This window comes from Podarcis pityusensis (assembly GCF_964106645.2).
Source record: "Podarcis pityusensis genome assembly, chromosome: 3".
In the NCBI taxonomy this organism is placed as follows: Eukaryota; Metazoa; Chordata; class Lepidosauria; order Squamata; family Lacertidae; genus Podarcis; species Podarcis pityusensis.
In genome coordinates, this window is record NC_138026.1 from 36,361,556 (window position 1) to 36,378,792 (window position 17,237).

A 17,237-nucleotide genomic window follows, 5' to 3' on the forward strand; every position below is an offset into this window, starting at 1 on the left:
TCCTTTCTGAATCCCATGGGTCAAAATTGCACTTCTGTGTTTGGTAGAGCAGCACATATGGTAGAGCAGTTCTTCATAGTAAATAAATATAAATGGCACATCCTTCACATTTCAGCTAACTTAGGTCCAATGTGCAGCTTGCCTTTGCAGTATGCTTGCTTGCTTGCTTGCTTGCTTGCTGCAAAGCCGTTTCCCCAAGGCTGGCTTTCATGTTTCAGTAGAAGCATGTTGAAGTTCCATAATCTGCACTACATTGTTGCCTTGATCTCATGAGTATTTCCCATGCTACAACCACACCTCCATCAAGGCCTCTGATGCTGGCATTGGAAGTAACTGCATGGCATTCTAGACAACTAGGTAGAGTGGTTCTGATGACATGAGGCATGGGAAGCAGCCCCAGGAGAGGTGATTTTTCAAAGGCAGTCTGGCTGCAAAAGTAACTTGCAGAGTAGCTCAGATGAATGCAGTGTCCAAAGGGCTGCATTGTAAATTCTGTACAGTCAATAGGGCTTCTCGGTCTCTTCTGTCCCTCTCTGCCATCAGACAAGCCAGCCTCAAACCTCAGTTGTGGAGTTTGAGTTAGCATATTGGAGAAGAAGGAGAAGAAAAAGAAAACAGAAGTCTACAACATGCAGGCAAAACTTTGTGTTTGCCCAATGGGGCTTTGGGGGTTAGGGGCAAAGAGTCTTACATTATCTAAGCCTAATGGGTGTGTGAGCCAATTTACCTGTTCTTAGAAGGCCGAGAAAATCTCACTCTGCTCTCCAGCTTGTAGTGTTTCTGCAAACCTAGGAGTTGGATACAAGTGGTGTAATTTAGAAACAAACTGAGGGTTGTGACAAGGTATGGTGGCAATCAAGCGAGCCAGTCCAGCTGCACTAATCAACTCCGGGAAATGGTAGCTTTCATGAGACCCACCTCTCAGGCAGCTGCCCTATCCTTTCCATGGCCAGTTCACCCCTGAGTGTATTAAACGTCTCTGAGAATGGATAATAACACTGCCTTTATGTGTTAAGCCACGTCAGTTTCCCTTAAGCTCCCATCTTCTTTAATATTTAATCACCCCTGATAAATGTATTTCATTTGGGCTTTAACAGCGTGTCACAACAAGACAAGATTCAGAGGGATGAATAAATTGAGTAGGTGAGGTTAATCAGTAGCAGGTAGATTCCAGTATATGAGAGTGTGTGTGTGTGTGTGTGTGTGTATGGAAATTAGACAATATGCTTGCTTATATATGTCTGTGTGAATTACAACATAAATACTAATTTTTCACACACACACAATTTAAAGGAAAATAGTCCTGGAGTTTTTAGGCGTTTGTGAGTTTGAAGGCTACAGCTGGCCTGGACAGGGTACCGAAGGAGATCCTGAATAGCGCAGTTTGGGGGACTCTCTTCACCCCCGCCCCCGTCTTTTGCTTTGTTTATGACTCGGCTCCGAAGCAATTTGTAGTGCCAACTATTGAGCTCGCGGGGTGTGGAAGGCAAGTGGCGCCTGATGGGATAGGAAGGCGCGCGCTTCGGAGCACAAATGGCCGGGGCTCCAGAGTCCGCGCTCGCAGTCATCGCCGCGAACAGACGTGGGAAAGCCAGAGCAGGAGGGCTGGTTCAAAGGGAGTTGAGAGGAGGAGGAATTTGAAGGTGAAAGCGCTCTTCCCCTCCCTCTCCTTCTCTCGCCACCTCCTCCTCCCCCTTGTTTTTAAGTGCCTTGGGGATGGAATTGACAGCACTCGCTGTTGCTGGCAGGAGACTTCCTGGCATCCGTGCACAGATAGCTTAGGCAATACATGAATCCCTGCATACGAAGCCTGGTTCTGGAAACCGGGGGGAGGGGGCGAGAGAGCTTGTGCGAAGGCATGTGAGGGGGAAGGAAACGACACCCGCCTGTTCCAATTCGCAAAACACTAAATGCGTGAAAACTGGTTTGAGTCCGAAGAAGCCGAGCAGTTCTCCTTGAGGAGAGACCCCGTAACCCCTTTGATTCACATGGAAAAACAAGGCGATTCTCTCTTCCCACCCACCACCCACCCCTACTCCCGCCTTGCTCTTTTTCTCCGCACAAGGAAAACGCGGGTTGATACCATTTTATTGTTCTACCGGGGAGGATTAGAGAAGAAGCTTTTGTACTTTTTAAATTGCTAATCAAATCAAGGGTGGCGTTTTCTTTTTTTTCCTTGAGGCTCCCCCCCCCCCTTTAAGAACAGGGTGGTAGTGGATAAAGCCCCAGCAAACGATCTCTTCGCGCTTGTGTGTCCCGTGTCCCCCCCCCCCTCCTCCGCCACACACCCACCAGCACCATGGAAAGGAAAAGGAGGGAGGGAAGCAGGGCGAGTTGGACGGAGGGATGTCTGGAGGGCGAACTGGTGTCTCTTGAACGATGCGCTGCCCTGCTGAAATCCACCCCTGTGCTGGAGCTCAGGCGAAAAAGGGAAGAGTTGGAGAAGGAATCAGCCGCTGCCGCCCGTTTCCAGGGTGAAATCCGCAAGGCTGAGCTTTAAAACCCACAAGGAGAACAAAATAGCTACACCACCTACGAAATCCTAGCCAGAAAAAAAGAAGACCCAGAATTGGCCAATCTAACCAGTGTTAATCAGACAGATATTACAGAGCCATCTGCATTTAAATTACACACACACACACGCACGCACGCACGCACGGAAGAGAGGGAGCGAGGTAATAGCTTCACAAAAACGTGGCAGAGCTGGTATGAAAGATGGGGGGTGGGGGAACCACAAGGGTCTTTTGTTTTATTTCCCCCCGCTATGAGTTTTCGCAGTGATCTGAGCAGTTGGGAAAGCGGCGGGCAGCGGGGAAGGCTTCCGCTTCTACGGCGAGCCGAGAGAGCTCTTACAGAGCCCTTTCAGCACCAAGAGCTCTGGACAGCTCACTGCGCGCCGCCGAGCTGCCTGCTTGCCTTCTGTCCCCCTCCCTCGCCGCCTCTCTCGCCCCCCTCCCCGCATTACTGTACAGCTGGAGATGCATCTAAATTAAGTCCTATTCAACAACAAGTAGATCTCTTCTGTCCGGGAACCACACTAGACTCTGCTCTCAATTAAACTGCATTTTCTCTTCAAGGAATTGACCGTCAGCCGTAATTATCCCGATTTTCTTTCTCTCTCTCTTTCTCTCTCCCTCCCTCTTTCTCTGTCTCCCTCCCTCTGTCTTCTTGCAGGAACGACTCTTTGGGAACCTGGTCCACCCAGGGATGTAAAACTGTGCTTACCGATGCATCCCATACGAAATGCTTATGTGATCGTCTCTCTACCTTCGCCATTTTGGCTCAGCAACCTAGAGAAATAGTAAGTAACAAAGGACGGGGGAAAAGAAGAAGAAAAAAGCCCTGAGTTTAATGCAATGACTGGGAGGGTTTTTGGTGTGTTTTTTTATGTGTCCAGCATTAACTCAGATGAGAAATTGTATCAGCGTTGCAGGTCTGGAAAAGACTGGCTTTTCTCTTCTCTATTAGCAGTTCTTAGTTTTTGGGAACGAATTGCTGGTTTTGCCTTATAACTAAATGCTAGTCAGTTTCAAGTGCTGAGGTACTCCTGTTTTCTTAGAGAAAACTTAGCAACTGTAATGTAATGTATTACAGTCCTGGGTTTTCTTTTTTAAAAAAAAAGAAGGGAAAAAAGAATATACAAGGTTTTTTTTATTGTTGCTGGTAGAAGCAGGAACCTAGCTACACTAGTTAAACAGATTGCAGTTCTGCATTGGGCATTACAAGGAATCTATGCTGTCTGTTGATATCTTGTAAAATAGACCCTCTAGTATGAATGCAATGATGAAGATCGAGAAATAGGAACTCAACAGTATTAATGCCTATAAAATAGGTTGGTTGGTGTTTTTTGTTTTTTGTTTTAAAGAGCAAGCACCTTGAAGCTTTAAGGGGAAAAGATTTCCATTGTGTGGCCAAGGTTCTTCTCAGCAGTAAACTAGAAGTATTTGGCAGAAATAAACTAAAAAACCTGGATAAGATATACAGTTTGCCTCACCTCAGTTACAAATTGTATCTTGATAAAATGCAATTTATACTGGAGCCTTGAGGCTTTTCAGCAGCACACTGCTCAATCAAGCAGCAGATCACTGCAAACTTCCTGGTCTAATTGTTTTGAATGTGTACATTTTGAAACAAAACAAAACCAACAAAACCAGTGTAAATGCTTGTGTGTAGGGCAAAGATGGGGTGTTGGAGGTAATTTCATAGCTCAAAAAAAATGGTTATTCTGCCTCAAGGTCATTTATACTTCAGCTCCTATAAATATTAAACATTAGAAGTGCTATTGTTTCAGAGGTCCAGATCTTACAAATGATGCATACGTTTTGTTCTCTTTTTTTCTTAAATTGGTACTCTCTTAGCTGCTAAGAGACAGAAAGAAAATGAATGCTGGCTTTAAGGCAAAGTTACTGTAGAGTTAGAAAGTTTGATCTTGTATTTTGGATAAGAAATTAGTTGGCATTACATTTGTCAGAATAAATCACACAATTTGTTTAGAACATTGCTATCCAAATACATCTGCCTTTCAAGGAGGAAAACCATTTTTACTTGTGTAGTTTTTTCCCCTCAAAGCAAAACCTAGAGAGCTTTTTAATGTCAGTTAATGTTATGGGTGGCCATCAGACTGTTGGCTTTCCCTATTCTCTCTTTTAAAAAAATTCTATGTATTTATTTTCATAGATAAAATAGACTACTGAGGATATCATCAAAGACCAGTGGGGTTACTGTCTTGGTATTCTGTAAATACCCAGGCCTCGGATACTTTAGGAGCTAGGACAGAGGCTGAAGTAGAGAGACGTGGTTACTTGTTGGCAATGCTATTTAGATGATGTGGCTAATCACTACATCAGATATCCATCTCTCCTGTTTTGGTTTTGTGCTTTAGTTACTGGAACATGGTTTTATCTGATAGATGTTTGTTATGACCCACAGATCATGGAATCATCTGGTGCTCCCTCAGTAACCCTTATAGTAGGCAGTGGCCTTTCATGCTTGGCTTTGATCACCCTAGCAGTTGTCTATGCAGCACTATGGAGGTATGTAATTGAATCATGTGGGTTTATAGAAATGTGCAATTATTCAGAACTGAAGGGTCATTGAAGAAGGGTTTCTATTAATCTAGGAAAAACAAGATCGCTACTGCAGAAGAGTTGTAACGTATTAATAAGTCTGATTAGGTTGACACGGTTTCTGTTCAAGCTTGGCCTGGTGGTGATCAAATGCCCTATTTTCTCTTCCTATTCAGCATTAATGATATCTGCTATTATTATCACCATTTCTTCTCAACACTGGGGAGCCACATTCAGAGCTCCACTACCGCCAAGGGTTTCCCCTTTCAATTCACTGGAGAAGAGTGTGTGGACCTGCCATTGTTGAGAATCCCACATATGGGATACATTAAGGACTGCATCTCCCCCATATGAACAGACCCAGGCCCTGTACTTGACATTTGAGACCCTTCTCAAGAGGTTTGGAGGGTGGCAGCACAAGAACAGGCCTTTTCTGTAGTAGCTCCCCATCTGTGGAATGCTCTCCCGAAAGAGGCTTGCCTGGTGCCATCTTTACATATCTTTAGGTACCAGGGGAAAGCATTCCTTTTTACCCAGGCCTTCAGCCATTAAATAATGCATGGCCTGTTGAAGGTGGTGAGGGAAGGATTGTTATTAAGTTTGTTTTGTTATTATGCTGTCTATTATGATGCTTTGTATTATGCTTTCATTATTATTCTCTGTAAAATATGTTTTAAACATTGTACATCACCCTGGGATCTTTTGATAAAGGGCAGTATATAAATCAAAAAAATAAATTGTAAATAAATAAGATGAAAAGAGCTCTGGGTTGAAGTGATAGCCCTTCATTGTAATCACACTTCTAATCAGTGATTTCTTTTTAAAATGAGAAGTTAGATGATATCTACTCCAGGATCCTGGCCTTATGACACAAACAAATGCTGCTTTTGTTTGCTTTATCACTCAGACTTTGGGTCTCAAAGGTTCCTCAGTAATTTCTGACCTGAGGCAACTTCACACATTTGATTTTGCCTTAACACAATGTTCCTTGAGTGTCCCCAGGTGAACATTAGCACAGTGAACGTCCCACACAAACTGAGATTTCCTATAGTGATTTCCACATGCCCAGCTCTATTTGATGAGATCCAAGACATGCTCTGTGTGAGAGATGGGGAAATCTGTGGCCTTCCAGTTGTTGGATTCCAATTCCCATCCAAATCTCAGCACAGCCAATGGCCAGAGATTGTGGGAGCTGTCATCCAACAAAATCTGGATGGTCGCACATTCCTTATCACAGCTCTTATGCGAACGCATCCTCATGGATCATCTTGAGGATTGACTGTGTGAGCTGCCCATAGATCACATTCACAAATGAAAGCCATGGAGAAATTCCAACTGAAGCTGCTGCAGTTTAGAAGTAGGGGGGATGAATCTGTCTGGGAGTTGTAAAATGAAAGTGAATTATGATTACAGCTCATCCTTTCCCAAGTGGACACTTCTTGAAATTATTATTTTTAAAATAGTTTTAAAAGAACATTGTAGTACTAACTGATGGTTTATCGGTACTATTTATTGCTACATGACACTGATGAAACAAATAAATGATTACATCCACATAAAAACCATAGGTGAATACTCTCATAGTTACACATTTATCTAAATCAGAGCCTTCCAAACTTTTCATGCTTGTGACACACTTTTTAAGAAATGTATCATTCTGTGACACTGTAGCAAACTGGAGGTTAAACTAACCCCTTTTCAGCCCCAGGAGGAGCGCTGGGAGCATTTGCGTGACACACTTACACCCTGCAGTTGACACACTAATGTGTCGCGACACGCAGTTTGGAAAGCTCTGATCTAAACGAACACAGTGAGCCTAGCAGCATCATGGTGGGGAAACTTGAGGGGTAATACATCACTGTCCTCACACCTAATTATTTGGCAGAGCTGGCCCGGTGCATTGTGGGATTACTTTTCTAGCACTTGATGGAGTCTAAAACTAGGGAAGCCTAGAGTTAGTATCAGTCTCTAAATGATAAACTTGGTGCTGTCTATAACCATGAATGTTACACCCAACTGAGGTTGTTTGTTTCCAAAATGAGTGGATATGTGACGCACCCCAGTCTTTACTAAAAGTAGTAATGCACAAGCAGCAACAACAACAAAATGGAGCAAAGCCTGAATTATTTGAATCTTTGGATAGCATGTGGGATTCTTACCTACAGTGAGTTTTCTTTAGTACAGGGAAGGACATATATCTGAGGAGTCCACTTTGTTCTAAGAGCAGGATCCCAATAGGTGGCAGGGATTTTGGCCACACAAACCAATACTTTCTTCTTCTTTTAACTTTCTAAAAATTAATTCTGAAGATAGGAACAAACATGCATACTTTCATGTATGGTACAATCATGTTTTACTTCCTAGCCATAAAGGCTTTACGGTAGGGTGACCAGATGCAAAATAGGACAAGGCTTCCCCACCTTTAATAGTTCTGCAGAAGAGGACATTGCAACAGCTTAAATTGCATGGCAAGCTACAACAGCTGAAATTTCGTCTCCTGCACATCTATTGCAGGTGTGGGAATCCTGCCCTCTTTTGCATCTGTCTGCCTTACTTCACAATTATGGGGCACATGCACTCAGGCATACCCCCAGGTGTCTTACATGAAACTGAAAGAGAGATGTAACATTAAAGAGTGGAATGGCTCTCTCTCACACGCTATTAGTTATTTATGAATGAAAGTATGCTCAGGCTCTCACAACACTTTGATTAGAAACCAGGAGGAGTAACAATGGGCAGATAAAATTGCTTTGGAGAACAGATTTGCACCATGGGCTGCCAGCAGAACATTCCCGACTTAATGCAAAGCAAACCACTAGAAACCCCAACATATTTCTAGTTGATCCACAACCCAGTTGAGTAGAAGAATTTGGATTGCTATCAGAGTCCATAGAGATGTGCTTAAATATTTTCAGCACAACTGGGTTGTACATCACACTGATAATTTAACACAGGAATATCTCAAGGCAACATTTTTTCACTGGCAAGGACAGATGAAAGTATCAGGGTTTGGGGCAACAAATTATTTGGTTTCCTATTCCTGTGAAATTATTCCTATGACTTAAAAAAAAAGACTTTACAAGTTTGCTTACTTAGCTCTATTTTTTGTTGGAAGTGAAATGGACTTGTGTTGATCATATGATGTTCAGTTCCCTAGTGCAACAATAAGATTAGATCACATGGGGTAGTATTCAACTAAGATTTACTCAGGGTAAGCCCATTGAAATTAATAAACATGACTAAGTTAGGTTCATTAATTTCAGTGGGTCTACTCTAAGTAAAACTTAAGTTGGCTAGTACTCATAATGCTTTCATAATTTACTGAAGTGGACTAATGTCCATGCACCCTTCAAAAAAGTTTTCTCAATGCAAAACTAATATTCTTCATTATGCAAGGCTGGTGTGGTGTTTGCCTGTTTGTGCTGCAGTTGGGAAAGGGGTTCAGCAAAGAACAGGGGGAGGCATCTTGTGCAGCAGAGCCAATAATTGAAAGATGGCTACTTTTTGGTAGATACTACTTGATCCTGAACCATAATATTTTGCTCTGAATGATTCTCTGTATCAAACAGCATGCTAAAGTGTATGTAATATATACAAAATTTGAACTTTCATACACTAAAAAAGTTTCCTAAATTACTGGCAAAGCAACTATTGGCAGTGGTGTGTATGTGGAACTGTCAACTTAATGCATTATTTGGCAGAAGCATAAATTATCTGTATCCTAGCTTCTATACACAAGCTATTTTGTAAGTACCAGTATAACCTAGCATCATAATTAAGGAGTGGATTAAACTTATATGCTCAAATATTCCTATCACACAATAAGCAGTGAGTGTCTTATTGAAATGAGTGGCAGCTGAGCAAAAGCACTAATTTTAGTAGGGCTTCTGTAAATCATTTCCCAGGGGGCTGCAACCAGTCATAAGCAGCTATATTGCTCTAGAACTAGGTGGTGCGAGCTGCTAATTTCAAAATGCTGTATCATAAACATCAAGGGCTATGAACTCCAATTACCAACACACATGTAGCAAATCTCTTGGAATTGTTGGAGAATTATGGAGTACTTGTTTTTTTCTTATCCAATGCTGTTATTAATAATAAAAAAATAATGATTTTAAAAGTTATCTTCAGACTTCTGACAGAAGGCATTTTATTTTTCAGAAGTGCTATTTAAAACTTTAAAAAATGTCAGATTTATTTTTTTAAATTACAATATTGGTATGCAATGTATTTAGATAGCCTTTTTTGTGTGTCTTTCTTTGGACAGATACATCAGATCTGAGAGGTCAATAATTCTAATTAATTTCTGCCTGTCTATTATCTCATCAAATATTCTTATACTGGTTGGACAAACGCAGACACATAATAAGGTATGAATAAACTACATTTATATTATAATTGCATTCTGTTTTTGTATAGCTGAATACATTTGCTCTTTTTTTGTCCAAAAAAATTAAGGTGTTTTTTTTTAATTGCAGATAAGAGCCAAATAAATTATTCAACATGTTGCCTATGTTGCCAAAGAACCCCCCTTTCAAACTTCCCTTTGATAACCTTCCCTCTCAATAATTAGCATTTTGTGTAGCAAAGTTGTGTAAATTTCAGAGCTAAAAAACCTCAAAGACATGATACATCAAAAACACAGATTCTGGCTCAAATTGGTGTTGTGATGGGATTGTATTTTTGTCATTTTTGGTAGCATACCGACATTCAATGGGAGGTATGAAAATAGTTATAGCACAATTTTATTTTTATTACTCAGAACTAAGCTCCATTGAGTTTAGTGGAACTTACTCCCAAGTAAATAGCACAAAAGATTTCAGCCTTAAGGTATTATTCTTGAAGATTTGAACAGACCTGTATGCCATGTGAGTGCTCTAAAAACCCTGATTTAGCTGGTGATAATTGTTGTGTTCTGCATATTCATTGCTTACCTTCTCTTTACAGTGTGACTTCTTTTCTGCCTATATTTGTGTATTGATATTGGGACATGACTGTCAGGCATCATTCAGCCTAGTTGAAATACATGAGGTTATTCCGTGATCCTTTCAAACTGATCCTAAACTCAGTACACAGCAGTTCCATTCAAACCAATGTCGCTTACTTTCCTGTATTGGTTTTGGGTCATATTACCTATTAGCTTCAATCCATTTACCTTTGTACTGTCTTATGGATCAAGATGATATTCAGTCATGTGGAAGTATAACTAATATGTGGATCATGGCTAGGCATTTGTGCAGGCAACATGAAAATTGCAGTATGAGTACATTGGCTTTCTCGGTTAAGGCAAATTGGTGTTTTAAGATATGCACATGTGTTTGGTGCATGGATTCTGTACTCTATGGTCTTCCTGTTCTAAATTCTATGAGGGATTCCTGGCCTCGTTAATATTTCCAGATGCTGGTAAATTGATTAGTTGGAAAGAGAGAGAGAGAGAGAGAGCGCATGGTCTGATCTCTAAAACCTGCTGCCCCAGCAAATGTATAATTAGAAGGGCATATCTAGCACTATGTCACTCCAATATTGTTAGTGTAAATGTGTTGCAAGGGTTCTTGCAGTGGATGTGTTGCAGTGGATGATCCATGACAAATGTTTAGGATTGTGGGATGAAGCTGAAGAGCTAATATCAGCATTTTGCCTTTAAGTGCATCTGGGCCAGATTGATGTTGAATATATGTATGTGTGATACTTTAAGAACAGCTGCTACTCGTTTTAGCCATTTTCTAACCAATCCATCAAAATCAATGAGTATTCTACCACTGATTTCAGTTAGATGTTCTTATTGTTCTCAAGAAGGGGAAAGCAAATAGACCTCAAAAGTTTTGACTTTACAGCTATGGGTATCATAAAACTGTGCCTCTTTAGGCTACCATGGTATTCCATTATTCCTGCACCTCATGTCATAGGGTGGGTTATTAGATTACACTTAATCATGCATTCAAGTGGTAGTGCAGTGTGGAATTAACTCAAGCAACTACCACAGCAGCAGCAGCAGCTGTGCACAAAGCATGGCAAAAAGCTGAAAACTGGGTGAGTTTCCTCCTCCCATCTTTTACTGCTCACTCAGATAGATTGTTAATGTGAGGTCTTAAATATAATTCATGAATTAGCATTCGTATCTGAAATGACACCTATAGCTCCCTATACAGAGCGACACACACACACACAGAGAGAGAGAGAGAGAGAGAGAGAGAGAGAGAGAGAATAAAAGAGATGAGCCTTCTCCTATGGTGTGTGATCCCACACTGTTGGAAACTCCCTGTCCTTCTCCCTTTGTATGTGTGTGAAGATTCCCATCATCCTTCCAGCAGGAGGAAAGTGTGTGCATAGAAAAGGGGTGTGTACATCTTGATCTATTCAGATTATTGGCATTTCCAACTAAATGTATCAGCTATCAGTGAGAAAATGCTCACTATATCACTTCTGAAAAGGTATTTTGAGATTTAATGCCCTGTCTTGTTTAAGTGCTTCTGGATTTCCTCCCCACCCCCAAAATGAAATCAAAGCAAATTTACAACCCAGCTTTGTTCTAGCTTAAAAACGATTTTGCAAAAGGTTCCCAACCCCTAGTCTATATCATCTCTCAGTCCATAGATACGAATTGCTGAGAAAGTATATTATATGGATTGAGGACAGAGTAAGGAATTCTGTGCCAAAATGTGTCTTCATTAATTATTAGCAAAATTTAATTTTAACACTTTTGTTTACTGCCTAGCTAATATATTTTGATACCAGCTCAGCCTTGCATTTTGTGCAATCTCATGTGTTTAATGCTAAATTCCCATGTGTGGACACAATTCAGCAAAGCTTTGTGCTGCTTTGATGGAGGTCAGATATTACCATACCTTTCTGATTAAAATTGGTGGATATGACAGTTCAAAATGCAGGTGTGAAACCAGGTCTGTGCTTATATTTCTCCTGCATGATTTATTTGTTCATGCACATGAAGATATTTAAGCTTGGAACTAGCATGTCTCCAAAGTTGTCTGTAAATCTATAGTGTCCAATACAGGTTGAGGGTGAATTACTATAACCAGATTCTTATTTGAGATTCCAGTTTGTGGGTTTTGTACTCTGATTCAGTATTTCACAGAACAATAATACTTATTGGGGATTTTTGAAAGGGAGATATAACCCTGCTCTTCCCACTCAAAACAGATTTAAGGCCATGTTCAAAATATTATCTTCTTATAGGACCCCCATGGCAACCTCTTGCATTTCTCTTCCCACGCATTTCAGCTGCTGAGTGCCTTTTTCACATCCACCCAGTTATGAAGCCACACCCCCATTCTTCAGACCCTTTCGTGCCACTGCTTTCATTTTCAACCACATTCCCATGCCTCCTAATCCCTCCTTTCTTGCAACCCCCTCTGCACTCTCATTTTTACCTTCAGCCTCTTTTTTCCTCCACTCTCCTCCTTACTTTTCTTAACTCTCCCTTGAACACACATCACTCTCATTTCCATGCCCTGTCCTCTCTCCCTTTGCGCACACATGCCCCATTATCAACTTCACCCCCTTTTTCTACCTCCTCTTTTTTCAACTCGCCTATGCACACAGACCACGCCACTTTTCCATGCCTCCTCCTCTCTGTGCATGCCCTCTTGGCTCGCACCAACCCTTGCTGATATATGTTTCTGGTATCTTTAAGATCAGTAGAATCTTAAGAGCAAGGCTGTCAGCTAGCTTGTTCAGTTAGAGAAGGTTAAGTTCAGTTGATGGGTGTTGTATATATGTGGGTGCTCACTTGTTAATAAAACCTCTCTAAATTGCTACACAGAATCTGGAACTTTATGCTGAAAGCAACAAATGGTAGCAGGAGTGAACTACATTCTTGGAAGTTATGGGATACTTAAGAGCTCCACATTCTATATTTCTCTCACTTGAGAGAGTTGAGTAATAGAAGAAGGAGAAGTTTAAAACAGCCATTTTATTTCCTTTTTGTGTCCGTCCGTCTCCTTCTCACTGTACTCAAATAATGGTAGAAGTTTAAGTAAAGTGGGGGTGAAAGGATACTGATTTCAAACAATGGCAGAGGTTTGAATAATGCAGGGATATAATGACACTGAGGGGTTATTTTTCAAGAAAACAGACCAGTTTAACAAGGAGATTGATAGATCACAGAAGCAAACACCAAAAAGCTAACACAACAAAGCCTCCCCAAATTCCCTTAATGATGTACTCAACCATTGTTTTACTTCCCTCCTCAGTATCACCCCCTGCTCACTCTACCCAAACTTCTGCTATTGCTTAAAATCACCAATTTTCCCCTCTCAGTTTTCTCCAGCTCTGCTTTGTTCAACCCTCTGCTGTTGCTTAAAACTGCCATTTTCCTATGTGTCTCTCTATCTTCTGTTTTCTCTTTTGCTCCCTCTCCCACCCCCACCATGCAAATTCAGGATTGTGATGTGGCACTACAAATTTCCCAGTGGGAGTTGCACAATGACAGCATTACATTTTTATGTATATAGGAAGAATGGTTTGGTGTAGATGTAAGAAAACCACATTAAAATCCCTGTTCAGTGATTAATTATTAACTGTATGTACCATATGTCCTTGGATGAAGAACTGGTGATACAAATGTGGCAAATGGCTAAATAATAACCCTACTTTTTGACAATATTCCATCAAAGGCCAAGGATTAACACTAACATTTGTTGTTTACATTTACCTTAGAAAATGTATCGCTCCAAAAAATATAAAACATGCAATTAGTGGTTTACAGAAAAGCAGTCTCTCTTGTTCTAGTGTTGACATGACCACAAGCCTTTGAAGGCAAAGAGACCAGTTAAGCAACAAACCCCTGCCAAGTATTTGAACTGGCTCTTCTAACTACAGTTAACTGGCTGCTGCTTCTGTCGCCTTGCTACTGAAGACACAGTGACAATACATAAGTCTCCTGGGTTGTTGTTGTTCTTTGGACAAGCACAAGATCTACAGCTTCTGGGTTATTGAGCGTCTGTCTGCTGCCACAGATGGTGGCAAGATAAACTGGCCTCTTGTACTGCACCCTGGCATTAGGGCAACCAGTTCTGTAGTCTCAGCAGTAGCATTGTGATTGGCTCCCTTCTTCAAAGCAACTCCTTAATGCAAATTCATGCAATACTCTCTTAATTTATGTCAGCAGCCTCACTGTCCTTGGGCACATATAACTCACATAGATAAAGGCCAGGCAGCTGTTGTTCATCTAGGGTGGCCATGTGCCCTACTTTACAGAGAACAGCCCTCTGTTTGATAAAGAAGCATCGGAAGGGAGAGCAGGGGCTTGGAGGTTGTCCATCAAGAGTTAGCAGCACCTTGATAGTAGACTAAGCAGGAACATATGTCACCTGGTCACCGTTTACCTAATTATGGTGAGATGCGTTATATTTCTATCTAAATTACAACTATCCTTTCTAAATTTGCATCGGTGCATATAAACTAGTGTGTGCACATTTTACGTACATCTGTGTCCCCTTTTTTGGGTGATCAGCCTCTATTGGTCTACAGCAGCTTTTGCCAACGTGGTATCTATCCTCCACCATCAGCCCCAGCCAGCATGGCTGTGGTGGCTGGGGCTGTTGGGAGTTAATCCAAAACATCTGGAGGCACCAGGATGGTGAAGGCTTGTCTACAGCCATTCCCATGATTGTATTACCTTTAGTGACAACCACATTAATTGCTGTGATGCATTATGTTCATAACTGCCCGCTTCATACCTTGCATTCATTTCTTGAATTATTGCATGAGCCAGACCATAGAAAATCAGCAGGGCCTCTACTAGGCAATAAGCCTTTCGTGATAGCAGATCTCCAAACCCAATAAAAGCATGTGCTCAAAATCCAAAGGCATTTGTCTTGATGGTGAACATTTAAGAGAAACAGAAACAAGCAAATACCTAATTGCCTTTTATTATTAAATAGAATAAAACATCAAACCAGGTTGTTTTAAATATATATTCTAGAGTTGAATACAATAACTAATACGCATGAGGAACATGCAGATTAGCTGTTCTTGCCAGCCAGCTGAAAGTGCCCACAGAATATGTTGTTATCTTAGGAGGTCTGCAAGAAAATAGGATGAAATCATTGCAGTGGAATAGTTTAAGATGATATTAAACACCAGTTCTTATAAATTAGGTCTTATGACTATGTCTCTGTTAGCTTTATACAATTCCCTTGTATGAATTAAGAGGAGATAGCAGTTTCAAGGACTTCAGAAGATTGTGCTTTTGCCTTGTTAAATTACCTCTTGTCTTCTTCAGTAGAAATGGGGTTAAGCTGTATCTGTGCCACAGGAAGAAGAAGCTTAAGCTTGTATAGTTGGGATCCTACAAAACCACCTTGAATTCTTCAAAGCTGAAGTACTTTCTAAAAATTTCAAATGCACATAGCTTGCAGAGAGACATTCCACCCCCACTTCCTGGTCTGTGAACTAGTATTTAAGTTGAAAGCTTCAGAAGTGTAGGTCACATAGCTTTTTAGCTCTTTTGAAAAGATGGACCGTGGGGGGGGGGGATATGTTATGGGCTATAGGGAAATTTAGATATGTGAAGATCTAGACCAGAGCGGCCCAACTTTTCATACCAAGTGTACTTTGACACAGAACCTGTGGGTTGCACGGAGGAGGGAGAGCAAGGCCAAAATTTGATGCCCCCAACCTTCGTGCTGTCTGCTGAAAGATGGGTTAGGAGGCACCAGGCTTTCCCAAAAGTGAGAAGGAGGTGGAAGGACTCCAGGACCCTGTCAAAGCCCTCATGCCTCCTTCTCAAAGCCCAGTGCCTCATTTTCCTGGCTTTGGGAAGGCAGCAAGAAGGCTGGGGAGCGTCAAATGTTTCCAGGGGCCACCAAAAAAAGACACTGAGGGCCACATGCGGACCTCGTGTTGCAGCACCCTGATCTAGCCCCTTCTTTGCTGCATTTGCTTCTCAGCATTGCAGCCACTTCCTACCCACTAGTCTCTGCCGGCCTCTCATACCGTCTTAGGTGCTTTCTTATTTCCTCTCGTCTCTTTCGCTGCTCCTTGCATTGCATTAAAAGCTGCCTCTGGAGTTCCCTTGAGTTTCATAGCTTCCAGAAAACTGTACTGCATGGTTCTTTAGATTGTGGCCTATATCACATAACTCTTTCCATATTATTACCTACTTGCTGTTGCTCTCCATGCCACCAAGAGAAATTGCTGCATTTTGTCACTCTGGACCTTGCTGCTTGCTACTATAAATTGTTTGATTATGTTCCAGCTTTAACACAATTGTAGGCTTTCCCCTACTGAGACTGTGATTGGTATCCACCTGAATAACTTGTATGTGTACACACACACACACACACACACACACACTTTCATTTTATTCATATTCTGAAACTGCCTTTTTCAGCTTCATTAGCAATGGCAATGTAAATGAAACAAAACACTTTACCTATTTTCCTTGTAAAGACAAGAAGCCTGCACCCTTTGCAAAAATGCATCAAGGCAGATGGAGGCAGCTAATTATGTCACACCTTCCCTCCTTCTTGGTGTGCATATGCTTCAGTCTACTGGTATGTCCTGCTGCCTTAGAGGAGTTTGCACAACGCATGATCCTTTAAGGCAGAATGCAAGGTAGCTTTTCACAACACAGGCAGAATACCCTATCGAATGAGAGCATCACATTTGTTATGCTCTACTTAAGGCTTTTCAGGGAGGGGAAATCTATACACCATGGTCCTAGAGGTCATCTCATTTACTACTGTGAAGCAATGCCCCAAAGTAGCTGTTTCTGGCAAGCAAAAAAAGTGGGGCAGGCTTGACTGAACAGGGAACGGACTTGCTTGCATTTAAAAGGGGCCCAAATTTGACATGACAACAATCCATTGCTGGCTCCTTTTTTACATTCCTGTATGTTGCTCCGCCAATACAAACTTCATGTTGCCTTAGCATAGGGGTATAGGAAACTGCCTTACACCTTTGGTTTGGCTATCTAAGAATCATATCCACTGCTGGCAGCAGTTCTCCAGGGTTTCAGGTAGGAGCTCTACTTGGAGATGCCAGTGACTGAACCTTGGATCCTTCACACACAAAACATGTGCCATGCCACTGAGCTACAGACATCCCTTACCTGTCTCATTATCTGAGTGTAGAGTGAAGCTTTCAACAATGTCCAATCTACCTAGAGGTCAGCTGGCAGCTACCATGGTGATTTTTCCCTGTAGGCAA

The 17,237-nt window shown here is 41.5% G+C and overlaps 1 protein-coding gene across 5 annotated transcripts in view; it reads left to right on the plus strand.

Moving 5' to 3' along the window:
* The window catches only part of ADGRB3 (adhesion G protein-coupled receptor B3), a 461,010-nt gene that overhangs the window by 348,288 nt on the left and 95,485 nt on the right, over nt 1-17,237 (plus strand). For all 5 annotated transcript variants that reach the window (XM_080997952.1, XM_080997949.1, XM_080997948.1 and 2 more), the window contains 3 exons: nt 3,175-3,301; nt 4,930-5,033; nt 9,334-9,436. In XM_080997952.1, the coding sequence (XP_080854078.1) occupies nt 3,175-3,301; nt 4,930-5,033; nt 9,334-9,436 (334 nt within the window). The remainder of the gene's footprint in view (nt 1-3,174; nt 3,302-4,929; nt 5,034-9,333; nt 9,437-17,237) is intronic.